This window comes from Coregonus lavaretus, assembly GCF_964263955.1.
Source record: "Coregonus lavaretus genome assembly, contig: SUPER_35_unloc_3, whole genome shotgun sequence".
Taxonomy (NCBI): Eukaryota; Metazoa; Chordata; class Actinopteri; order Salmoniformes; family Salmonidae; genus Coregonus; species Coregonus lavaretus.
The window spans coordinates 1,186,825-1,213,741 of record NW_028167179.1 but is presented as its reverse complement, the minus strand read 5'-3'; the positions used below and the strand labels follow the sequence as shown (position 1 = coordinate 1,213,741).

General features: G+C 43.4%; 2 protein-coding genes across 3 annotated transcripts in view; both read right to left on the bottom strand.

The window, feature by feature from the left end:
- Positions 1-4,301, bottom strand: part of LOC311110312 (uncharacterized protein) — a 33,582-nt gene extending 29,281 nt beyond the window's left edge. For both annotated transcript variants that reach the window (XM_084188849.1, XM_084188850.1), the window contains exon 1: positions 3,733-4,301. In XM_084188849.1, the coding sequence (XP_084044975.1) occupies positions 3,733-4,024 (292 nt within the window). In that variant the 5' untranslated portion in view covers positions 4,025-4,301. The remainder of the gene's footprint in view (positions 1-3,732) is intronic.
- An 8,926-nt stretch (positions 4,302-13,227) lies between these two features.
- On the bottom strand, positions 13,228-25,425 carry LOC311110320 (uncharacterized protein). Its single transcript, XM_084188862.1, has 6 exons — positions 24,910-25,425; positions 24,414-24,544; positions 21,945-22,124; positions 16,431-16,592; positions 16,085-16,196; positions 13,228-14,667 (listed from the first exon to the last, which is right to left on the bottom strand). Exons 1-6 carry the CDS (start codon positions 25,190-25,192, stop codon positions 13,625-13,627), a joined length of 1,911 nt encoding a protein of 636 aa, XP_084044988.1. The 5' UTR covers positions 25,193-25,425; the 3' UTR covers positions 13,228-13,624.
- Between the last annotated feature and the right edge of the window lie 1,492 nt (positions 25,426-26,917).

Here is a 26,917-nt window from a genome sequence, read left to right as displayed (position 1 = left end):
TTTCGCAAAACAAAGCCTCCTTCACTCATGCTGCCAAACTTGCCCTCGTAAAACTGACTATCCTACCGATCCTTGACTTCGGCAATGTCATTTACAAAATAGCCTCCAACACTCTACTCAGAAAATTGGATGTAGTCTATCACAGAGCCATCCGTTTTGTCACCAAAGCCCCATATACTACTCACCATTGTGACCTGTACGCTCTTGTTGGCTGGCCCTCACTACATATTTGTCGCCAAACCCACTGGCTCCAGGTCATCTATAAATCACTGCTAGGCAAATCCCCGCCTTATCTTAGCTCACTGGTCACCATAGCAACACCCACCCGTAGTATGCGCTCCAGCAGGTATATCTCACTGGTCATCCCCAAAGCCAACACCTCCTTTGGCCGCCATTCCTTCCAGTTCTCTGCTGCCAATGACTGGAACGAAGTGCAAAAATCTCTGAAGCTGGAGACTCTTATCTCCCTCACTAACTTTTAGCATCAGTTGTCAGAGCAGCTTACCGATCACTGCACCTGTACACAGCCATTCTGAAATTAGCCCACCCAACTACCTCATCCCCATATTGTTATTTATTTTGCTAATTTGCACCCCAGTATCTCTATTTGCACATCATCTTTTGCACATATATCATTCCAGTGTTATTACGAAATTGTAACTATTTTGCACTATGGCCTATTTATTGCCTTACCTCCATAATTTACTACATTTGCACACACTGTATATATATTTTCTGTTGTATTTTTGATTTTATGTTTTGTTTACCCCATATGTAACTCTGTGTTGTTGTTTTTATTGCACTGCTTTGCTTTATCTTGGCCAAGTCGCAGTTGTAAATGAGAACTTGTTCTCAACTGGCTTACCTGGTGAATTAAAATAAATAAATAAAAATGCACCCTAAAAAAATCCATGCCTTTTGCGGCCAGTGGCCGTTGTGCCCTTCTTCCTGAGTGCTGTGCTCTCCAAAGCACCTCTCACTCACATGGCTCTCCATCACGTGATTGGGTCTTTCTCACAGGCTACAAGTGAAGACAGACACATCGGGGACACAAGGTGCATATTGAAGATATTGGAAGAACTGTCCACCTTTATTTTTCGTCAGCCAACAAGAGTAGGCCTAACGTACAGCAAAAGCACTAGCCTATGTCAATCTACTATCTCCCATAGTACAAAAGTTGACCTATTCTATTCTGTGCGAGTAATAAATATTCCAAACATAGTCTGGGACAGTTGTGGGATGAGATAGATCCCAAATTAATACAACCACTAGCATCCCCAAAAAAAAATTTACGCAATGTGGCTGACGCAACAGATCAGAATGTTTAGCTTTAAATGTTGATAAACTATTAGGCTACTTCTTCACATTATAAGCAAAGCAATGCACAAATGGCAGTAGACTATAAGCGCGAATGTTCCATTAGCAGGAAAACACCATTATCAAAAGTGACCGCAAATGCGATTATACATGTAATGCTTTTATTATAAAGGTGCATTTTTATGGTGAAAATTATCTTCCCCAAACTTGAAACTCATGCGCTACTTATGTAAAATGTAAATGTATGCCAGTGAGGCTCTACACCCCTTGTAAAGCAGATGAACATGCTTAATTTTAAGAAGTTATTTGGCCACTTTAGTTGTGATACAAACCTTATCAAAACATATAGGCCTATGGGCTAGGCTACATGAGGTGTGCGACTATGATTAGAAAAAGTCGCAAAAAAAGGCATTGTTTCTTGCCTTATGCTGGGCATCATTCACAATTGATAATATATAATTCACAAGTGATAGGCTAATATTGTCATCCATCAGACTATTCTTGATTTAATCTTGTCTTCACATATACTAAATAATATATTTGAAATTTGTTTTGATTTAGAATGGACCATTATATCATGCACCTGTCTCGAAACGGGCAGCGGAAAAAACACGTCATCTATGCACTTAAATAGCGAATGGAGGACGCTTTTCCGTGGTTCATTTTCATGCCAGCCAGGTAGGCTATACTCCTGTTGTAAAGATAATCAATGTGCTTAATATTAGGAAAGTTGAGAAATAAATATAGTAGGCCTAGCCTATAGAAAGCTGATTGGATCATCCTCTTTTTAATAGAGGTCATCAATCTGTTTTCTTGCGCAATTGCATAGCCTATAGAAATGTTTGATTAGATTTTCGATACATTTGCATTGATGTCAGAGTGATTAGAGGGACAATAGAGTGGTGAGTACCAGGCAGTTAGCAAGTTTGGTAGGCTACTAATGACCATCAGCAGCATCAGAGCTTGGTTACCGTGACTTGGTTACCGTGACTAAACAGTCCTGTGGAATTTGACTGCCTTCATGACTCGTGACCGCCGGTGTGGCGGTAATACGGTCACCACAACATCCCTACCCATACCCTATTTCTGTCAACTCTTTGAGGATTCCCCTCTTCTCACATTATGTACTTTACTTGTCATTTAAACTTTTGTTTTCTCAACTAAATGGTATTTTATTGTGTATGTTTTGATGTTAGCCTATACCAATGTATTTCAGTCTATAACTTCCATGTGGGTATGTTCAATAAAATAAACAGCTTCACGACACACCTGTTCCACAAAAAGAGTAACGTTTTAATTTTTCAACCTTAGATATTGCCAGGTTGGTTTTCACAGGCTGTTCATTTAATTCATCAATTTGGCTAATTCATTGTTGTAAATCCCTTTTTGGTATTTGTGAGTTCAACATTATTCAACTGTTTGTTATGTCATGTATTATATTCAACCACAAGTGTACTACTGTAGTACTGAGCTATGCCTATGCCATGTGGTAGATGATGAAAAAAAATCCTAATAGGACTAATGAAAGCATACTTTAGTGTAGACAAGGGGAGGGGAGGGAAGCTCTAAATAAAAACATGCCAGCCAGACGAGCCAGCGTATGAACTGAACTAATTTGCACATTAATTAATTGATAATAGCTGCATAGGAGCTCACTTTGCGATCTGAAAGCTAAGTTAAGCACAGTTTTTTTTTGCTATTTTAAATCGTAGAAACATTTAATACATGGATTTTAATGTTGCTGAAACGTTAACAAGTTAGTCAAAAGCAGATTAATATAATGTATTAATCGTATTATCTAAACAAAACTCGATTTAGCAGCGAAATTGTCACGGAAATCAGCTTTGTTTACATAGCGGGATGAAAATAACAGTTTTGGCAATAATGATCTCCAAAATTGGACGCATTAGCTCAACACACCATTGATATAGTAACGGACACTAACAACTAATCGAATCCTATTGTGGCACAAGTTTGGACACATTTTGGCAAGTGGACAGTATTTGTAAGGGCAGGCCCCTAACCCTAAAACATGTTTTGGGGTTGGGGGCACCAGGAGGTCAGGGCCCAGGGCACGTGCCAGTTCGGTAATCCGGCCCTGGATGTAAGGTAACACTTCTCATTCATTCTTAAAATACTATTTATTTATTGATTATGTTCCATGCATCACATTCTTTTAATTGAGTATGACAATAGGAAACTCAGTAAATCAATAATCTGGTTAGAATATTATATTGTGTCTTTGTGCAAAAATAATTTGCTCTTAATTGACCTGCCTGGCAAAAATAAATAAAACATGTGCACGATAGCTAGCTACCTAAGTATTCAGGGGCAGTATTGCATACTATCCAAAAACTAACCAAGACCCAATTCTGGGTAACAGGCTCCGCAGCCTTGGCTTTCTGCTGAATGTACCTCTTGCCATTCCTTTGTATCGGTCGAGGAACTTGACACTATTCGGACTGGCGAGGACGCGCTCTCGCGTTGTCTTCTCTGCGCGCTCCCGTGCCACCTTCAGTTCCAGTAGCTGTAGTTTCCTCCGCAATGCCCTGTTTTCTTTCTGGCTTTGAGTTATTTCCAAACGAAACACTGCATAGTCGTCGTCTACGAGTTTACAGATCTCTGCTACGGCTGCATTCGCTAAGACCTCCATGATGGAGGCTATTTGAGTGTGAAAAACCATAACGTTACCGTTACAGTTAGCCATTGTTAGCAGCTAGCTAGAATTTACCAGATAACATCTATCAACCAAGTTCTGTCTCCAACGCGAATTAAACACTACCTGGGGTAAGTATGTGATGCTGTGCAGTTAAATTAGACATATTTTGAGTTCCAGGGTTATAATAAATGTCTAAATAACAACAATAAAAACGCTAACGTGGAAACTGTTCTTAGTCACTGTTCACTTCCGTTTACACTGAAGAGGAATGATCTTATTGGTTGGCGTTATAGCTCAAAGGGTGTGGTTAAATGAAAAATAATGCGCTCAAGTCTTTTAAATACGGTACTGCTTATTACATTACATCAAATCTCCTATGATCAGTATCTTTCAAGCTGAGAACAGACTTGTTTAGAAAGAATAGAGTAGTAAATAATGACTTAATTACATTTACATCTTTATGCTATTTGCCTCATGACTCATGATTGTTGACTATGACCTTACTTGTTTACCCGCCTGTGGGACATACTGTTTGTTCCCACACTGGGGACTCTGACTCTCTGTTGGTTACACGGTCTCTTGGACTCCCATCCTATTCTAACCACCTCTCGCCGGCTTTGTATTCATGTTACCTGATGAAATTGCTGTACAATATGATCTTGTTGCCATCTGATGCACATTAAAATGTCATAAAAAATCAACACTGCAGAGCTCTCCCTGTCCTCGGCCTTGCCCTGATTATATTACTGCTGATGATATCTGGAAATATGCATGTACACCCTGGCCCATCTAGTGTTGCTAGCCCCAATTCTGACTTGTGCTTTGATATCTGCTTCACTGATTTCTGCTCTCGTAAAAGCCTGGGCTTTCTGCATTTTAACATAAGAAGCTTATTACCTAAAATGTATCAATTGAAAGTGTGGGTTCACAGCTCCAATCCAGATGTGTTGGTCATTACTGAGACGTGGTTAAGAAAGAGTGTTTTGAACAGTGATGTTAACCTTTCTGGGTATAACCTTTTTTGGCAAGACAGATCTTCCAAAGGTGGTGGACTAGCAATCTTTACCAAGGAACACCTTCAGTGCTCGATTGTCTCCACCAAGTCTGTCCCCAAACAATTTGATTTGCTGGTTTTAAGCATTACACTTTCAAATAGCTCTTTGTTGACTGTTGCTGGGTGTTATAGTCCACCATCAGCACCGGCCTGTACCCTACCTGCCCTAAGCTCTCTCCTGGCCCCTTACACTAAGTCTGAATTTGTCCTTCTAGGTGACCTAAACTGGGACATGCTTAAACCACCTGACCAAGTCCTAAAGCAATGGGACTCCCTAAACCTTTCTCAGATTATTACCAATCCCACAAGGTATGACTCCAAACACCCAGAAAAGGCTACTCTCATTGATGTTATCCTCACAAATAATCCTGATAGGTATCAGTCTGGTGTTTTCTTTAATGACCTTAGTGATCACTGTTTTACAGCCCGTGTTTGTAATGGCTACTCAGTGAAACGACCTGTCCTGATTTGTCATAGACGCTTGCTAAAAAACTTTAATGAGCAAGCCTTCCTTCATGACCTGGCCTCTAAATTGGTATAGAATCAGCTTGATTCCCTCTGTCGAAGACGCTTGGACCTTATTTTTTTATATTTTCAGTGGTATTGTTAACAAACACGCCCCCATAAAGAAAATTAGAATTAAAAACAGGTTCAGCCCCTGGTTCGACCGTGATCTGTCAGAGTTACTCCACCTCAAGACAAATTCAGGCAAATGAGAAATAAGTGCACTCAGGCTATCCGGAAGGCTAAAGCTAGTTACTTTAAGGAGCAGTTCTCTCTCTGTGGGTCTAACCCCAAGAAGTTCTGGAAAAAGGTTAAAGACCTGGAGAATAAACCCTCCTCCTCACAGCTGCCCATGTCTCTTAATGTTGATGATGTGGTTGTTACTAACAAAGAGCACATGGCTGAGCTCTTCAATCACCACTTCATTAAGTCAGGATTCCTATTTGACTCAGCCATGCCTTCTTGCCCGTCCAACATTTCCTCATCTCCCAGTCCTTCTAATGCGACTAGCCCCGATGCACCTCCCTCTTTTTCCCCTGCCCCACTACAAAGTTTCTCCCTGCAGGCGGTCACGGAGTCTGAGGTGCTAAAGGAGCTCCTTAAACTTAACACCAAAAAAACATCTGAGTCAGATGGAGTAATGGTGTCTCTGAGGGGTCTTTGGCCTGGTTTGCTAACAACCTCCCAGTGTATAAAGTCAGAACATCTGCTATCTCAGCCACTGCCTGTCACCAAGGGAGTACCCCAAGGCTCGATCCTAGGCCCCACGCTCTTCTCAATTTACATCAACAATATACAGTGATGGAAAAAAGTATTTGATCCCCTGCTGATTTTGTACGTTTGCCCACTGACAAAGAAATGATCAGTCTATAATTTTAATGGTAGGTTTATTTGAACAGTGAGAGACAGAATAACAACAAAATCCAGAAAAACGCATGTCAAAAATGTTCTACATTGATTTGCGTTTTAATGAGGGAAATAAGTATTTGACCCCCTCTCAATCAGAAAGATTTCTGGCTCCCAGGTGTCTTTTATACAGGTAACGAGCTGAGATTCGGAGCACACTCTTAAAGGGAGTGCTCCTAATCTCTGGTGGCCAACTACAAGAAACGTCTGACCTCTGTGATTGCCAACAAGGGTTTTGCCACCATGTACTAAGTCATGTTTTGGAGAGGGGTCAAATACTTATTTCCCTCATTAAAATGCAAGTCAATTTATAACATTTTTGGCATGCGTTTTTCAGGATTTTTTTTTTGTTATTCTGTCTCTCACTGTTCAAATAAATCTACCATTGAAATTATAGACTGATCATGTCTTTGTCAGTGGGCAAACGTACAAAATCAGCAGGGGATGTAATACTTTTTTCCCCTCACTGTAGCTCAGGCAGTAGGGAGCTCTCTCATCCATTTACATGCAGATGATTCAGTCTTATACTCAGCTGGTCCCTCCCCGGATTTTGTGTTAAACGCTCTACAACAAAGCTTTCTTAGTGTCAAACAAGCTTTCTCTGCCCTTAACCTTGTTCTGAACACCTCCAAAACAAAGGTAATGTGGTTTGGTAAGAAGAATGCCCCTCTCCCCACCGGTGTGATTACTACCTCTGAGGGTTTAGAGCTTGAGGTAGTCACCTCATACAAGTACTTGGGAGTATGGCTAGACAGTACACTGTCCTTCTCTCAGCACATATCAAAGCTGCAGGCTAAGGTTAAATCTAGACTTGGTTTCCTCTATCGTAATCGCTCCTCTTTCACCCCAGCTGCCAAACTAACCCTGACCATCCTACCCATGCTAGATTACGGAGACGTAATTTATAGATTGGCAGGTAAGGGTGCTCTCGAGCAGCTAGATGTTCTTTACCATTCGGCCATCAGATTTAGCACCAATGCTCCTTATAGGACACATCACTGCACTCTATACTCCTCTGTAAACTGGTCATCTCTGTATACCCGTCGCAAGACCCACTGGTTGATGCTTATTTACAAAACCCTCTTAGGCCTCACTCCCCCCTATCTGAGATACCTACTGCAGCCCTCATCCTCCACATACAACACCTGTTCTGCCAGTCACATTCTGTTAAAGGTCCCCAAATCACACACATCCCTGGGTCGCTCCTCTTTCTAGTTCGCTGCAGCTAGCGACTGGATCGAGCTACAACAAACACTCAAAGTGGACAGTTTTATCTCCATCTCTTCATTAAAGACTCAATCATGGACACTCTTACTGACAGTTGTGGCTGTTTCGCGTGATGTATTGTTGTCTCTACCTTCTTGCCCTTTGTGCTGTTGTCTGTGCCCAATAATGTTTGTACCATGTTGTGTTGCTACCATGTTGTTTTCATGTTGGGTTGCTACCTCGCTATGTTGTCGTGTGTTGCTGCCATGCTATGTTGTTGTCTTAAGTCTCTCTTTATGTAGTGTTGTGTTGTCTCTCTTGTTGTGATGTGTGTGTGTGTGGTCCTATATTTATATATGTATTTTTTAAATCCCAGCCCCCGTCCCCGCAGGAGGCCTTTTGCCTTTTGGTAGGCCGTCATTTTAAATAAGAATTTGTTCTTAACTGACTTGCCTAGTTAAATAAAAATAAACATCACCTCAGTAAGGTAAGCAAAGCACTTCCCACATGTGGGGCAGGCGTACGGCTTGTCGGCGTCCGTCCTAATGCTCGGCCTCCCACGTTGTGACCCAATGACACCAGAGGAGGTAGAAGCAGTAGCCACCACCCTCAGGTGGTTAGTCTTTGAGCTCCCTCCTTGACCTCTAGCCATTGTTTGGGTGTTGTTGAGATTGTGTGCTGTGTTATAGGCTAGGTACCTTTTGTGATGAATGGCAATCCTGACCCTGTCTGTATTGGTGGGGTAACCATAAGGTTGCTGAGGAAGGCTAGGTCCAGGTCTTCTATGAACCCATTCACCAGGCATTAGATGAGATCCTGAAGGAGAAGACAGACTTCCTGAAAGACTACCACCAGGGGGGTCTCCCACCACTCTCTGTGAAGGCTGAAGCCCAGGGTGACCTGCTCTGTTCATCATGGATACTGTGGTGTTTGTATCATAGGAACAGGAGGGTCTATCTCTATCAGCCCCAGGCCCTGCTTCATCCCTGCACTGAGACTGTGAAGAGAAGGGTCTGGGCTGCAGACTGGATCCCTGACTGGAACCTCTGTCCCTCTTATGACCACCAGGACTGAGGTTGTTCAGTCCAAACCGACTCGCGCTAGTTTGACAAACTTGCTGCTGCCTTACTTATCTATCATACCATCTGGGGTAGTGCCTGTCTTGACTGCATCAAATCGCTATTTTGCTTCGCTCCCAATACTTGTCGACAACAACTCCATTAATATGAAACAACAGCCTACTCCTTCTCATTTAGCCAATTTAATTCCATAGTTCCATTTTGCATTGATTAGAAATGTCCCACTTCACTTGCTACACATGAAGCCTCTGAATGTAGCGCTGCTTTGATTGACAACAATAAGAAAAGGCTACACTTTTGAAACATGTGTCGGCTATCTTTTTTATGGGGCACACTCATAACGGTTGTATTCAAATGTTTAATGTAATGGTCTATCCTCGTACGCTATGTAGCAATGTCACATAGATAATTGTATTTAATTTTAGACAGAAGCCTCATCATTGTTAAAATAGGCCTATATATTTTTTTTCAAATGAATACTCTCCCAAGTAATTAAATACTAATGTCCTTGGATATTTGAATAACAGTGCCCATCCCTAACTCAGTCCATGCAATGATACAAAAATAACCATGTCATTCAGCACAGAGTACATTTAGTATTTAACTTCAACAAAATGGTCATACTCACATAACATGAAGGACAGTACTTTTATTCCACAAAATGATGCATGTGACAAGTAGAATAACTTTTCTCACTATGGTAACACTTTACCTTTTCTGTAAATCTGGTACCCTCACTTTGATAAAAAATATTTTAGAATACTTTGGAAAAGGTTCAACATTAGATTACACACAGCTTCACAACTTAATGTCAAGTAATGAATTAAGGCACTATCATTTCCTCAATATAAAACACCAGCATCCTGGTTGTAAAGATGGGGAGAGGTCTGCCCGTGATAAAGAGATGCTTTGCCTTTTTGACACCACACTCCACAAAGCAAGTCCTGCAGGCTCTAGTTTTATCTTATCGTGCAGTCATATGGTCAAGTGCTGCAAAGAAGGACCGAGTTAAGCTGCAACTGGCCCAGAACAGAGCAGCACGTTTTGCTCTTTGTAATCAGAGGGCTAATATCAATAACATGCATGCCAGTCTCTCTTGTCTAAGAGTTGAGGAAAGACTGACTGCACCGTTTCTTGTTTTTATAAGAAACACGTAACTATTTGCATAGTCAACTTACACACAGCACTGCCACACACACTTACCCCACCAGACATGCCACCAGGGGTCTTTTCACATTCCCCAGGTCCAGAGCATATTCAAGGAGACAAACAGTATTGTACAGAGCCATGATTGCATGGAACTCCCTTCCATCTCATATAGGACTGCACGATATATCGTTTCAGCATCGGCATTGCGATGTATGCATCTGCAATAGTCACATTGCAGAACGTGCGATTTAGTAAGGTAAACATATATCAGTACAATATATATATTTTTTAAATGTTAAACTAGCATTATATCTGTCTGATATAACGTAATTTACTCTGATTTATGGGTTATTGGATACACAGTTTATTATTATTATTATTATTATTTTAAACACGGAGTTCGTTGCTGCACGTGGTTGACATGCAGGCTCTGCTTACGCGTGATGAAATGATGAACGAGGAACAGGCAAAAAAAGACCGAAATTGAGAATTTGGTTGCAAAAAGAAATGCATCGTCAATTATATGGAAATATTTTGGCTACAGACAGGATGATGTTGACCAAAAACAGGTACTTTGTCGAGAGTGCCTTGCAATTGTTGCCACAACACGAGGCAACACGACCAATTTGTTCGATCATTTAAGGCGGCACCACAAATCTTTGTATGACGAGTGCAAAGCATCTCAATGCCCTCCAAAGCAAAGATCTATTTTGGATGCCTTTGCCAGTATTACACCATACGAGAAAGGTTCCAAACGGCAGAGAGAAATCACAGAGCTGTCACAAGTGGAATATTATACAGCAACAACGGACTTGTGATCCAGCCGGACAACGGAGCCCTACATAAGTCTGACGTACACTTTATTAATGAGGACTTCCACCTGAAAAGTCGCTGTACATACATCCTGTATTTTTTCATATCGCAATATATATCGCAGAAAAACAAAATATCGCAATGTCAGTTATTTCCAATATCGTGCAACCCTAATTTCATATAGTGCCAGTGAACAGCAAACCTGGTTGAAAAAAACAAAGCAACACCTCACAACACCTCTCCCCCATGTGACCAACTTTTTGTGTGTATGTACTGACATGTATGCACAACTGATAATGCAAAGAAACATGCACATGTTAATGTTTTTAAATGTATGTAAATGAATGAAAGTCTTCCGTCTGTAATGTATTTTTCGTTATGTGTCGGACCCCAGTAAAGCTAGCTGTCGCCATTGGCATTGGCTAATGGGGATCTTAATAAAATCAAACAAGACAGGGTTCTCTCCCGCCGCATACAGACAACTCCCCGTCCCCGCAGACCAAATCTACACCTCGCCCTGGTCGCAGCCAGTCTGTTGTCATGGAGACTAAGTCTGGATGTTTTGTGTTCCACTGTCTGTTTCTGATTGTGATTAACAGTGCTGTTCCCCAGCCTTTTTATTTATTTTTTATTTCAACTTTATTTAACCAGGTAAACCAGTTGAGAACAAGTTCTCATTTACAACTGCGACCTGGCCAAGATAAAGCAAAGCAGTGCGATAAAAAACAACACAGTTACATATGGGGTAAACAAAACAAAGTCAAAAATACAACATAAAATATATATACAGTGTGTGCGAATGTAGTAAGTTATGGAGGTAAGGCAATAAATGGGCCATAGTGCAAAATAGTTACAATTTCGTAATAACACTGGAATGATATATGTGCAACTAGAGATACTGGGGTGCAAATTAGCAAAATAAATAACAATATGGGGATGAGGTAGTTGGGTGGGCTAATTTCAGAATGGCTGTGTACAGGTGCAGTGATCGGTAAGCCTAACAGTGCTGTTCCCCAGTTGAGGATGCTGTCCCATCCACTGACCTCCACTATGTAGCCTCTGGTCCTGGCCTGCACCCGTCTGGGTCTGGGAATCCAAGATGCCACCCAGTCTCCTCTGTTAGCCTCCAGCCAACCACCTGCAGGAAGAGGTTACATAATATACTTTAAAAACATGGCAGAGAAAACTCTACATATGGAGTTATTTTAGTAAATTACCTGATAGAGTTCAAACATTGTGTGTTTTTGTATTTTAACATAAGTTGTATTTATTTCATTTTAGGAATAAAGAAAATGAAGAACATTTTATAGCCAGGCACATCACTATTCCCATTGAAGATCTATTACTGTATGTAGGCTATATGTATTTCTCCCTTACCTTGCTCCCCCATCTTTAGTCCACTCAGCAGATCAATGCTCTCTGGTCCGTCTTCTATTGTCTCCTCTTTGACCAGCAGCAGATTAGGCTTCCCATCCTCCATGTCTACTGACTGTAAGAGATACAGAGTGAGAGGATGTTGGATCAAGAAATCTGATATGAGCACCCTGCTATGGAGCGTCATCTGATTGGGCAATAAGGGATTGCTTTGAGTTCTATGCAAACGTGTTCGTTGATTTGATAATTCAACGGCATGGTCCCACACTTAAGACACAACGCCTCTCCCCTATTTGACCTAGATAGTTTGTGTGTATGTATTGATATGTAGGCTACGTGTACCTTTACATTTGTTTTTTATGTACTTTGGTCCTTGAGCTGTTCTTGTCTATTAATGTTCTGTATTATTTCATGTTTTGTGTAGACCCCAGGAAAAGTAGCTGCTGCTTTTGCAGCAGCTAATGGGGATCCTAATCAAATACCAAATACCAAAAATTATTCACCAAGATTCTCAGAGTAGGAGTGCTGATATAGGATCTTTCCATATAATCTTATTAATCTATAAGGCAAAACAGCTCCTAGATCAGCATTCCTACTCTGACACTGTGGATAAGGGCCCTGACCTAATACCATGTTCAATGAGACTGTGTGTGGTCCCGTGCTGCTCAGCTGGTTCCTCTGTGGGTTCAGGAGGAGGTGTAGTCTGGTTGTCCTCCATGACCATGCTTCCCTCAGGGTTCCCCAGACCCTCCTCACACCCCTCCTCCTCCACCAGCAGCACCTCTGGACCCTCCTCCTCCTGGAAGAGAGGTGATACAGATTACACAGACATACACACCCCCAGGTACGTAACACAGATAAAACACACTTTCAACATGGAGTGGTTTACCCATCCCCACTAAGTTTGAGTCCTATACTGTAGTTACAGAAGATTGACTTCATTGTTGTTAAACCCATCATGGGGGACATAAATATGATGTTGTGGGTAAATATGAGTCAGCTATGACAAGTGAAAATTCCTCAGAAAAACGCAACTAAACTATTTCGACGTGTGTGTAGTGTGTGTAGGTATTTTAGTAAGTGTATGGTAAAGCGCTGGTGTGTGTGCAGAATAGGATGAGATCAGATGTGCATATTAAAGGGAGTCTCAATGAAAGTCTTAGAATGAAAAGTCCCATTGTGTTTATTAAACATCAAACGTTTTAAATACACCATATGAAAACCACACATATACATGTCAACAAAAAATCTACTTGAACTGCATTCATTTCTCATTAAAAGTTTATTGGGTAAAAAATAAAGTAATGAAATAGGCATTTGTGAACATCATATAACCTACACAGTACAAGCACTATGTAACATAATTTTTATGCTTATATATCACACAATGTCTGGTTGCAATATTCTACCCAGGAATATTCAACCCTGAAATCTGTTACACTCGTTATTCCAAATGCATCTGTGGATCTTTTCTGCTGACAACAATGAAAATTAATCTTTGTCTTTAATGCTGGGTTTGATCTAAACAGCAGAAGCTATCGAGTGGAATGGTTACTTTCCATCTTATAGAGTGGGATGGTTTTTCTGCTGGTGTATCCTGAGGAAGCTCCTCTCTGAGAACCTCTTCCCGCAGTGCATACAGGCGAACGGCCTTTCTCCCATGTGGACCTTCAGGTGCATTTTCAGCTGGTCCTGGCGGGTGAACCTCTTCTCACACTGGGGGCAGCTGTAGGGTTTCTCCCCTGTGTGGACCCTCTGGTGCCTCTTCAGGTCACCAGCCTGGGCGAAGCGCATGTGACACTGTGTACAGCTAAAGGGTTTCTCCCCTGTGTGAACTCTCTGGTGTCTCTTCAGGCTGAACGAATGCGAAAAACAGGCTCGGCACAGGTGGCAGGCGAATTGTTTCTCCCCCGTGTGCACCCTCTGGTGGATCTCCACCTGTTTGGGGAAACTGAAGGCTATCCCACAGAACGAACACGGGAAGCGCTTCTCTTTGGCGCTGCCACCTTTACTGATTCCGTCTCTACTATTGTCATTTGTCAACGGGCTTGTGTAGCCATTTAGTGTTGAGGCACTGGCATTGTCTGAGGTCTGGTTTAACATAAGGAGAGTGTGAGGAGGATGAAGGCCAGGGAGTGTCTGTGTTGTCACAGGGTCCATGTTCCAGTTGATAGATCCTATAGAAGGCATGCTGAAGGCAGCACCTGTTGGGGGATTAACCTGAGGCGCCATCAGTCTCTCTGAATCACAACTATAGGAGCAGGACGGAGCATCGCTAGCCGAATCTGTGTCTGTTCTGTCTCGCCGCATACGGACACCACCTCGTCCCCGCAGATCAAATCTACTCCTCGCCCTGGTCTCCGCCAGTTTGTTGTCATGGAGACTAAGTTCAGTTGTTGTTTTGTGTTCCACTGTCGGTTTCTGGTTAACAGTGTTGTTCCACAGCCCAGAGTTGAGGACACTGTCCCATCCACTGACCTCCACTATGTCTCCTCTGGTCCTGGCCTGCTCGTTGATGTCGTCCCCCGGGCTGTTGGCTGCACCGGTCTGAGTCTGGGAATCCAAGATGGCCGCCCAGTCTCCTCTGTTAGACTCCAGCCAACCACCTGCAGGAAGAGGTTAGAAAATAGACTTTACAAACATGGCAGAGAAAACGCTACAGAGTTTTTTTTGTCAATTACCTGGTCAAGGTCATACATTATAATGTGCGTTTTTGTATGTAAACATAAGTTGTATTGATTTAATTTTATGAATGAAGAAAAAATTATAGCAAGGTGCATCACTATTCCAATTGAAGTATATCTATAATGTTCTGTATATGTATGTACACTACATGACCAAAGGTATGTGGACACCTGCTCGTCGACTATCTCATTCCAAAATCATGGGCATTAATATGGAGTTGGTCCACCCTTTGCTGCTATAACAGCCTCCACTCTTCTGGGGAGGATTTCCACTAGATGTTGGAACATTGCTGCGAGGACTTGTTTCCATTCAGCCACAAGAGCATTAGTGAGGTCAGGCACCGATGTTGGGCGATTAGGCCTGGCTCGCAGTCGGGCGTTCCAATTCATCCCAAAGGTGTTCGATGGGGTTGAGGTCAGCGCTACACTGTATATGCAGGCCAGTCAAGTTCTTCCACACCAATCTCGACAAACCATTTCTTTATGGACCTCGCTTTGTGCATGGGGGCATTATCATGCTGAAACAGGAAAGGACCTTCCCCAAACTGTTGCCACAAAGTTGGAAGCACCGAATCGTCTAGAATGTAATTGTATGCTGTAGCGTTAAGATTTCCCTTCACTGGAAGTAATAAGCCTAGCCCGAACCATGAAAAACATCCCCAGACCATTATTCCTCCACCAAACTTTACAGTTGGCACTATGTATTGGGGCAGGTAGTGTTCTCCTGGCATCCGCCGAATCCAGATTAGTCTGTCGGACTGCCAGATGGTGAAGAGTGATTCATTACTCCAGAGAATGTGTTTCCACTGCTCCATAGTCCAATGGCGGCGAGCTTTACACCACTCCAGCCGACGCTTGGCATTGCGCATTGTGATCTTAGGCTCGGCCAAGGAAACCCATTTCATGAAGCTCCCAACGAACAGTTCTTGTGCTGACGTTGCTTCCAGTGGCAGTTTGGAACTCGGTAGTGAGTGTGGCAACCGAGGACAGACGATTTAGCACTCATGGTCCCGTTCTGTGAGCTTGTGTGGCCTACCACTTCGCGGCTGAGCTGTTGTTGCTCCTAGACGTTTCCACTTCACAATAACAGCACTTACAGTTGACCGGGGCAGCTCTAGCAGGGTAGAAATTTGACAAACTGACTTTTTGGAAAGGTGGCATCCTATGACGGTGCCACGTTGAAAGTCACTGAGCTCTTCAGTGAGGCCATTCTACTGCCAATGTTTGTCTATAGAGATTTCATGCCGGTGTGCTTGATTTTATACACTGAAATAGCAAAATCCACTAATTTGAATGGGTGTCCACATACTTTTGTAAATATAGTGTATGTCTCCCTTACCTTGCTCCCCCATCTTTAGTCCACTTAGCAGATCAATGCTCTCTGGTCCGTCTTCTATTGTCTCCTCTTTGACTAGCAGCAGATCAGGCTTTCCATCCTCCATGTCTACTGACTGCAAGAGATAAGGTTGGGTTTAGTTTACACAATCTTTCAAAGGCATGTCAAGACCAGCACCGGTATCCAGAAAGTGTCTCATAGGAGTGCCAATCTAGGATCTGTCCATATGATCTTATTAATTATGATCTACAAGGCAAAACTGATCTTAGATCAGTACTCCTACTGAGAGGCTTTGTGGATACAGGCCCTGACCTAATACCATTTAGACAGTAGTTCACAGTGGGCTCACCTCAGTGAGACTGTGTGTGGTCCTGTGCTGCTCAACTGGTTCCTCTGTGGGTTCAGGAGGTGTAGTCTGGTTTTCTTCCATGACCATGGTCCCCCCCTCAGTGTTCCCCAGACCCTCCTCACACCCCTCCTCCTTCACCAGCAGCACCTCTGGACCCTTCTCCTGGAAGAGAGAGGTGATACAGATTACACTTGAACAAGTCTGTGCAAAAAATAAGAATAAAACAAGGGGGTCAATGCAAATAGTCTGGGTAGCCATTTGATTAACTGTTCAGCAGTCTTATCGCTGGGGGTAGAAGCTGTTAAGGAGTCTTTTGGTCCCAGCCTTGGCTCTCCGGTACAGCCATGCGGTAGCAGAGAGAACAGTCTATGACTTGGGTGGCATTCCTCTGACACAGCCTGGTATAGAGGTCCTGGATGGCAGGGTGCTCTGCCCCAGTGATGTACTGGGCCGTACGCACTACCCTCTGTAGCGCCTTGCGGTCGGATGCCGAGCAGTTGCCATACCAAGCGGTGATGCAATCAGTCAGGATGCTCTCTATGGTGCAGCTGTAGAACTTTGAGGATCTGAGGACCCATGCCAAATATTTTCAGTCTCCTGAGGGGGAATAGGCATTGTCGTGCCTTCCTCACGACTGTGTTGGTGTGTTTGGACTATGATAGGTCCTTAGTGATGTGGACACCAAGGAACTTGAAGCTTTCGACCTTCTCCACTACATCCCTGTCAGTATGAATGGGGGCGTGCTCAGCCCTCCTTTTCCTGTAGTCCGAGGGGACTAAGCACGCAACCGAGGGGCCCCTGGGTTGAGGGTAAGCGTGACGGATGTGTTGTTGCCTACCCTCACCAGCTGGAGGCGGCCCATCAGGAAGTCTAGGATCCAGTTGCAGAGGGAAGGTGTTCAGTCCCAGGGTCCTTAGCTTAGTGATGAGCTTGGAGGGCACTATTTTGTTGAACACTGAGCTGTAGTCAACGACCAGCATTCTCACATAGGTGTTCCTTTTGTCTAGGTGGGAAAGTTAACCCGTTTAAAGGTCTTACTCACATCGGCCACGGAGAGCGTGATCAAACCTGTCGTCTGGAACAGCTGGTTCATTGCATAGTTCAGTATTGCTTGCCTCGAAGTGAGCATAGAAGGCATTTAGCTCGTCTGGTAGGCTCGCGTCACTGGGCAGCTCGCAGCTGGGTTTCCCTTTTGTAGTCCCTTACAGTTTGCAAGCCCTGCCACATCTGACGAGCGTTAGAATCCTACGGCTCTTAGTCCTGTGTTGACGCTTTGCCTGTTTGATGGTTCGTCTGAGGGCATAGCGGGAAAACAGTCTTGTAGCTTAGCATCCGCATCATCAGACCACTTCCGTAATGAGCGAGTCACTGGTACTATGTAGGAAGTAGCAGGATTTCTTATAAGCCTCCAGATTAGTGTCTCGTTCCATGAAAGCAGCAGCTCTAGCCTTTAACTCAGTGTGGATGTTGTCTGTAATCCATGGCTTCTGGTTGGGATATGTACATACGGTCACTGTGGGGACGATGTCATCGATGCACTTATTAATGAAGCCGGTGACTGATGTGGTATACTCCTCAATGCCATTAGATGAATCCCGGAAAATCTTCCAGTCTGTGCTAGCGAAACAGTCCTGTATCTTAGCATCCGCTTCATCGGACCACTTCCGATGAGTTTTTGCTTCCTGTACTTTCTGTTTGAGTTTTTGCTTGTAAGCAGGAATCAGTAGGATAGAGTTATGGTGAAATTTGCCAAATGGAGGGTGAGGGAGCGCTTGTACACATCTCTGTGTGTGGAGTAAAGGTGATCTAGAGTTTTTTTTCCCCCCTAGTTGCACGTGACATGCTGGTAGAAATGAGGTCAAACGGATTTCAGTTTTCCTGCATTAAAGTCCCCGGCCACTAGGAGCGCCGCCTCTGGATGACAATTTTCTTGTTTGCTTATGGCCTTATTACAGCTCGTTGAGTGCCGTCTTAGTGTCAGTATCGGTTTGTGGTGGTAAATAGACAGCTCCGAAGAATATATACTGAACAAAAATATAAACACAACATGTAAAGTGTTGGTCCCATGTTTCATGAGCTGAAATAAAATATCTTAGAAATGTTCCATATGCACAAACAGCTTATTTCTCTTAAATTTTGTGCTGGGGACAATAAAAGGCCACTCTAAAATGTGCAGTTTTGTCACACAACACAATGCCACAGATGTCTCAAGTTTTGAGGGAGCATGCAATTGCCATGCTGACTGCAGGAATGTCCACCAGAGCTGTTGCCAGAGAATTGAATGTTAACTCCGGGATGCTGACCTTCTAGGCAGAGTTGCAAAGAAAAAGTCCAGTGTCTGTGTTCTTTTGCCAAATCTTAATCTTTTCTTTTTATTGGCCAGTCTGAGATATGGCTTTTTCTTTGCAACTCTGCCTAGGTCAGCATCCCGGAGTCGCCTCTTCACTGTTGACGTTGAGACTGGTGTTTTGCGGGTACTATTTAATTAAGCTGCCAGTTGAGGACCTGTGAGGCGTCTGTTTCTCAAACTAGACAATGTATTTGTCCTCTTGCTCAGTTGTGCACCGGGGCCTCCCACTCCTCTTTCTATTCTGGTTAGAGCCAGTTTGCGCTGTTCTGTGAAGGGAGTAGTACACAGCGTTTTATGAGATCTTCAGTTTTATTGCTTCTTTAAATCAGCACAACAGTTTTAAGCTGTGCTAACATAATTGCAAAAGGGTTTTCTAATTATCAATTTGCCTTTTAAAAATTATAAACTTGGATTAGCAAACACAATGTGCAATTGGAGCACAGGACTGATGGTTGCTGATAATGCATCTGTACGCCTATGTAGATATTCCATTAGGAATCAGCCGTTTCCAGCTACAATAGCCATTTACAACATTAACAATGTCTACACTGTATTTCTGATTAATTTGATGTTATTTTAATGGACAAAACAATATACATATATATTATTTATTTATAAAGAGACACAGACCACCCCCTCCCCCCCCCGATCTTACCGGAGGCTGCTGTTCGGTCTTGCCGATGCACGGAAAACCCAACTAACTGTATATTATCCATGTCCTTGTTCAGCTACGACTCTGTGAAACATAGCTCATCCAGTTTATTCTCCAGTGATTGCGCGTTCGCCAGTAGAACGGAGGGTAAAGGCGGATTATCTACTCGTCGACACAGACTCGCCAGGCTTCCAGCACGACGACCCCTGGAACCTCTTCTTACGAATGACAGGGATTTGGGCCTGGTCCAGGAAGAAGAGTAAATCCTTCGCTTCTGACTCAGTAAAGAAAAATCCTTGTCCAGATCGAGCTGAGTAGTCGCTGTTCTGATGTCCAGAAGCTCTTTTCGGTCATAGGAAACGATGGCGGAAACATTACGTACAAAAAAAGTGAAAAACAATGCACAAAAAACGGCGGCCATCCCCCTCCGGCGCCATTCTCATTTAGTAAGTGTATATTGGTTATAACGCGCTGTCGTGGGTATGCAGAATAGGGTGAGATCAGATGTGATGTATACTGAAGAGAGTCTCAATGAGAAAAAAGTATTACGCACAGTTCAGACACCAAACTTATGGCTGAACTGAATAGAAATTAAGAGCGGGCTGCCACCAGCAAATCCGAGTCCATGATTACACAGGAGGCTGGCTCATAATAACGTCTGGAACGGAGCAAATTGAATGGCATCAACCACATGTATTTGATACCATTCCACTGATTCCGCTCCAGCCATTACCACAAGCCTGTCCTCCCCAATTAAGGTGTCACCAACCTCCTGTGCATGATTGCGCTTCCGTTGTGGGTGTGGTAGTGAAGCAACCTTTATTAGCATGCAATTAACATATCTTAATATGCAATACCATTTATCCCGAGAGTGGAAGAACTGCACTCTAGCACGCTGCATGAAACAGAGGCGTGCTTCACCCGCACCATGCCGAAAGAGTGGCAGAGGCTGCCGAACTATCGTCAAAATGTAGACGAGGCGTACTTAATGGTTTCAGACGGCACTCTATCCCCGCTCTTCCAAAGAGAAAGTGACATTTTTTGTTCGGTGGGCGATGGTGGTGTTTGAACTAGGGCTTAGAATGAAAAGTCCCATTTTGTGTTTATTAAACATAAACACGTTTTAAATACACCATATGAAACCCACACATCCTCATCTCAACTACAAATCTGCATGATAAACTGCATTCCTTTTCTCATTAAAAGTGTCTTGGGAAAAAAATGAAGTAGTTGAATGGCGGTAATGAAATAGGCATTTGTGAACATCCTAACCTACACAGTACAAACACAATATGTAACAGACTTTTTAGGCTTATATCTGCCTTATTATTATCACACAATGTCTGGATGCAATATTCTACCCAGGAATATTCAACACTGAAATCTGTTACTCTCGTTATTCCAAATGCATCTGTGGATCCATTCTGCTGACAATGAAAATGTGATCTAAAAGTCAAGCTATCCAGTGGAATGGTTACTTTCTATGTTATAGAGTAGAATGGTTTTTCTGCTGGTGTATTCTGAGGTAGCTCCTCTCTGAGAACCTCTTCCCTCAGTCCGTACAGACGAATGGCCTCTCTCCCTTGTGGACCTTCAAGTGCCTCTTCAGATGGTGCTGGTGGGAGAACCTCTTCTCACACTGGGGGCAGCTGTAGGGTTTCTCCCCTGTGTGGACCCTCTGGTGCCTCTTCAGGGTGCCAGCCTCTGCGAAGCGCATGTGACACTGGGTACAGCTGAAGGGTTTCTCCCCTGTGTGGACCCTCTGGTGGATCTCCACCTTCTGGGGGCAGCTGAAGCCTTTGTTACAGAACATGCAGAGAAACCGTTTCTCTTTACTATTGCCTGATGTTGCTCCCACTCTCTGAGCCTGGGCTCTAGCCCTGTCGTTTGAGTTCAATACCTGATCGAAAAGGATGTGGCCGTGTGAATCGGAAGGCCCCATCGACGTGGACACTGGGTCGCGATCACTGAACATGTGTAAAGGGGAGTGGGTCGCAACATTTGGATTTGTCTCCAAGCTTTCCTTGTAGTCTAAGAAATCGCTGCCCTGTGAGTGTCTGTCTCCTAGGTGATTATCTGCATTCCATGTGGGAGGAGCGTCGCCCTCCACTTTCACAGTCACTTCATCTACAACCAGACCCTCCTCTTTCTTATCTAGGCACCCTTCAGAGTATACACTTCTACTGCACCGGTTCCAGTCCCCTCTAGACAGATCACTCTGTGTCTCTACACCCAAGGGCATGTTGCCAGGGTCCATCTCTGTAGTGTACGAACAAGACAGATCATCAACACCAGTGTCTAACGCATCACCACAGGAATTAACCATCCTCTGGCTCTGGTGAAATACCGGTAAATACTCTGAGCCAGAAGCAGGAGGACAGCCCAGTGGCCCCAGTCCCAGTCTCTCTGGGTCTGATCTGTGGTCAGATCCTGTGCGTAAGAGCCTTTGTGTTACAGTTAAAGTCTCGGTGTCGGTCTTTGACTTGAGGACGGCCTTCAGTGTTCCACTGACCTCCGTAATGCTGCGTCGGGTCCTGCCCTGGGGCACGGTGGTGAGGTCCTCCGTGGCTACAGGGGGCGCCACTTCAGCCGCTGCTCCAGTCTGGATGTCTCTGCTGTGTTGTGGGTCCTCTTCTTCATTTCTCTCCTGCTTGACCAGAGATGATCCTCCAGGACCTTCTGCATCTGCAGACTGACACAAGAAGAGGGGAGGTTATTACCGGTACATGAGTTGTATTGGATAACAATGTAGTAGGGAAGTCTCACAAGCTCCCCTATGGCAGATAAATGTGGATGTACATCAGTGGAGGCTGCTGAGGGGAGGACGGCTCATAATAATGGCTGGAATGAAGTAAATGGAATGGCATCAAACACATGGAAACCACGCGTTTGATGTATTTGATACCATTCCACCAATTCCACACCAGCCAATACCACAAACCAGTCCTCCCCAACCTCCTGTGATGTGCATATAAGTAGGGCTGTGACAGTGTTCATTTCGTCAACAATAACTATGACGAAAAATACTAGGTGACATTTTAGTCATTTAGCAGACGCTCTTATCCAGAGCGACTTACAGGAGCAATTAGGGTTAAGTGCCTTGCTCAAGGGCACATTGACAGATTTTTCACCTAGTCGGCTCGGGGATTAGAACCAGCGACCTTTCGGTTACTGGCACAACGCTCTTAACCACTAAGCTACCTGCCGCTAATGAGACAAGATGCCCTGGAAAAAAACTACAAAAAACGAACTATTACAAATTACTTTTCATTTTAGTCTACGGAAATGTGACGAGACGAGAATTCCATGTGAGACTAACAGACATTTAATTTGACATGAAGCTCCTTTTCATCAGTTTTGTCCAATCATAAGCAATAAGCATGCATGCAGAATATTTAATGCAATCCTCTCATTGGCAGAATTGACACCTTTCAGTTGCGCGATCTGATTGAGCTGATCTACACGGCTCTTCCACACAGCTCCCAGGCGGCCTCTTCAGTCACTCGTCATTCTTTTGAACTGATGCGAAGCCAGGACACTTCACGTGTAACTAACCTCAACTAGAAACAATAATGTTTACTCTCTCTTCCTTTCATGTAGGCTAATTTTGCTTTGATCTCATCAGAAGCTCTATTTTCCCCATGTGCGCTGTTATTCATTCATCTGTGTTCAGATGCGGTCTCTCGCGGTCCGCAAATGCGAGTTGCGGTTGGTTTTTTCCTATGGGAAAAATGAATGCTATTTGTTGAATATTAGGAGTACAGTAATACTTATTAATACTTCTGGCATTTCTGGAAAGCTCATTCTCCCCTTTTTAAGGAAACCGCTGTTATTTACCCCCTTGACAGTTAAGATGGGGAGAAAAATCAGAGCTGTAAATTGTTTAACCTGTAGTCAAGGCTTTATAGTATATGGTTAATTATGGCTGGCATTGGTTATAATCTGCCACAATATCAATGTTGCCAGCTACGGTGTAGGAGAGGATAGTAGGCCTAGTTGGACAAGGCTACCTGAATGTGCACATGATGGAAGTTAGAGGTAGCCTAAATATTCATTATTTAATAGAAAATAATGCACTGACTATTATGTGATTTAAATGGTTGTGACTAAGGGAGTGGAAGCTATTATGTGCATGATGGAAGTTAAGTTAGAGGTTTGTATGAACGGTTCAATAAAACAAAATAAAACTACAATGATTAAAATGACTGACTAAAACATTAATAGGTCATTATCAATTAAATGAGGTGCAGAGCATTTGATTTGCCTGCTGGGGGGCAAGGAGACCCCCCGCTCCACTAAAACCATTGACAACTGCGTGCCATTTTCAAGGGATTGTTAAATAAATGTTTGGTTTTAATATCATCACCTCTTGAAGACTAAAACAAAATCTAAAATAGGTGACAAAATTAAAGGTGGTACACAGAATTTCTCTCTCCCCCATGTGGAAGCTAGATGAATTGCAACAGCACTAGGCTACATTCAAAACAAATCTCCCCCCTCTCCCGCATCCCATTCCCACGTAACATGATGGAGACTCCCTTGCGGTTGAGCCTTTCGGTTTTTTGTCCACCAGCTTCAAACATCTGTAAAAACTATATTTTTTGTTATTTAAAAGTTATTTAAACGAGATGGTAAAATGATTCTCTACACTATGCTTTTTTCTCACATTGAATGAACAGTGTAGAATTTTAGCAAACAGGAAATGACAGAGTGATTTCTACACAAAGCAGACTAAACTCTTTGGTCCTTTAAAAACCTGCTGTATGTAAAATATTGTCTGCTATAGCTAGAAAAATTTATAAATATGACTCTGGATGACAACATAATGCTGTTTGTTTCCAAAATTGGGGGTGTTTTCCTAAAGAAGTTAAATACTAACGAATATCGCGATACTGGTAGCGTCCCAGTATGTAAGCAAGTGAATAGCTGAGGGGAGCCTTTCTGAAATAAACTGGCCATATTTTATGTACTGTAATCTAACCTCTATCACGATAACGTGCTGGGTTGAGGTTCCACTCTCCTCATCAACAGTGATTGGTTGGTCATCTCTCCATGTATTGTGTCCTGCTGGCTTCACAACGCTGCTGTAGCCTCCAGTGAGATGTCCTTCACCTGAGAGAGTGATTGGGATAAAAGTGGTGGTTAGGTTGGGTGCTGTCAATGCTCAACGCTATATTGTCCACTATTGACAGTTTTGACACTGTCTAGAATTGGCAAGGATGTAAGGTAACACTTCACATAACTTCTTAATATACTATTTATAGATTAATGGATTATGTTTCATGTCTCATATTGTTTTACTCATTGAAATCATAGGAAATGCATTATGATAGTGTCTTTCTGCAAGTTAGTTAAGTAATGGCATACTATCCAAAAACTGACTAAGACCCAATTCTGGTTAACAATATGTGGTTAACACATTTAAAGTCACACATGTGCAGATGCGAACGGTGCGACAGGCCTTCTGCAAAATGTACCTCTTGCCATTCCTCTGTATCGGTCGAGGGTCTTGACACTACTGGGGACACTGGCGAGCACGCGGTCTCGCGTTGTCCTCTCTGCGCGCTCCCGTGCTACCTTCAGTTCCAGTAGCTGTAGTTTCCTCCGTAAAGCCCTGTTTTCTTTCTGGCTTTGAGTTATTTCCAAACGAAACACTGCATAGTCGTCGTCTACGAGTTTACAGACCTCTGCCACGGCTGCATTCGCTAGAACCTCCATAATGGAGGCTATTTGAGTGTGAAAAACCATACAGTTAGCCATTGTTAGCTAACATTAACAGCTAGCTAATGTTTGTTACCTAGATACAATTTATATCAACCAAGTGCCATCTCCAACGCGACTTAAAGACTACCTTGGGTAAGCATGTGATCATGTGCAGTTAAATTAGTCATATTTTGAGTTCCAAGGTGTTAATAAACGTCTAAATAACAACAATAAAAACGCTAACGTGGAAGTTGTTCATGGTCACTGTTGACTTCCGTTTACACTTCTTCACTGGTTCTTAAATGGCGGTTGGCAACCAACTTTAGTGATGCCTTACCGCCACCAACTGGACTGGAGTGTGGAACAGAGACAGGGAATGTCTAAAGTTTAACCTTACCCCCTTGACAGCCCGGCCTTCTCCATAAGGAAATGGAATACATAATTAAAATACAATATCACCTTCAGGTTTTCCTAACAATTCAATTAAACTTGGGCTCTAAAATAACATTATTCCTACTAACAAATTGTTCCTTTCCCTCCAATACCGCTGGCACTGCGTTGTCTTTCAAGTCGGGAATTGAGGAATTATCGCCAAGTAAAGGTTTGTCGCAAATTCTCCTGCTATGCTTTACACTAGATACATGTCTTCTCAGCAGACCTGGCTTGTTATAAAGTTGTTATAAAAAAAAAATAGGGTGTATTTTATGAATAGGCCATAGGCAAAACTACATTGAGGGTCTGTATTGTGTTTGAATGTGAGCATATTCAGATGCTCAACTGAGGGACTTAGTAATAATAAATAAAAAACTCTTACCCCAGGACACTTCACAGAATGTTATCGCAGGTGCAGCGAAATGCAAGCCACACTAATACAATTTTTCCCTTTTGCGGACACGCCTGTGTCTGATAAGGTTACTCAGGAAGGAGAAGCTCTTGTAACATAGCTTACACTTGAAGGGCCTCTCCTTGGTGTGAACAGTCTGGTGCGTCTTCACATAGTTTGCCTTAGAAAAGCGCTTCCCACAGGTGGGGCAGGCATAGGGCTTGTCTGTGTCCGTCCTAATGCTCGGCTTCCCACGTTGTGACCCAATGACACCAGAGGTGGGAGAAGCAGGAGCCACCACCCTCAGGTGGTTAGTCTTTGAGGTCCCTCCTTGACCTCTAGCCATTGTTTGGGTGTTGGGATTGTGTGCTGTGTTTTAGGCTTGGTGCCTCTCGTGGTGAACGCCCATTGTGACCCAGTCTGTATTTGTGGGGTAACCCTGAGGTAACTGAGGAAGGCTAGACCCCAGGTCTAGGCCCAGGCCTTCTATAAACCCAGTCACCAGGCATTAGACGAGACCCTGAAGGAGAAGACAGACTTCCTGTTAGACTACCACCAGGGGGGTCTCCCACCACCCTCTGTGAAGGCTGAAGCCCAGGGTGACCTGCTCTGTTCATCATGGATACTGTGGTGTTTGTATCATAGGAACAGGATGATCTCTCTCTATCAGCCCCAGGCCCTGCTCCATCCCTGCACTGAGACTGTGAAGAGAAGGGTCTGTGCTGCAGACTGGATCCCTGACCCAAACCACCCCTTTGCCCCTACCAACTCGCTCGGACGGCCCTCTGTTGTCACGTGTTGCTGATGAAACTCTGAGGGTGACTTTCAGAGAGTGGACGAGGGGTTCAATCAGGACACACTCGTGACTTGAATGATGCAATTAATGTTCAACTTTTAAAGAAAACGAGCATGAAATTCTAATTAACAAATTCCCCCTGTCATTTTACAAGATATAAACC

What these genes read in the sequence shown, in the direction of transcription:
- LOC311110320 (XM_084188862.1), bottom strand. Translation starts at nt 25,192, where the DNA reads ATGGCTAACTGTATGGTTTTTCACACTCAAATAGCCTCCATTATGGAG. An exon ending in AGCACGTTATCGTGATAGAG is followed by an intron (nt 22,125 to 24,413) that starts GTTAGATTACAG and finishes TTCTTGTGTCAG; the next exon opens with TCTGCAGATGCAGAAGGTCC. An exon ending in CCACACACAGTCTCACTGAG is followed by an intron (nt 16,197 to 16,430) that starts GTGAGCCCACTG and finishes TATCTCTTGCAG; the next exon opens with TCAGTAGACATGGAGGATGG.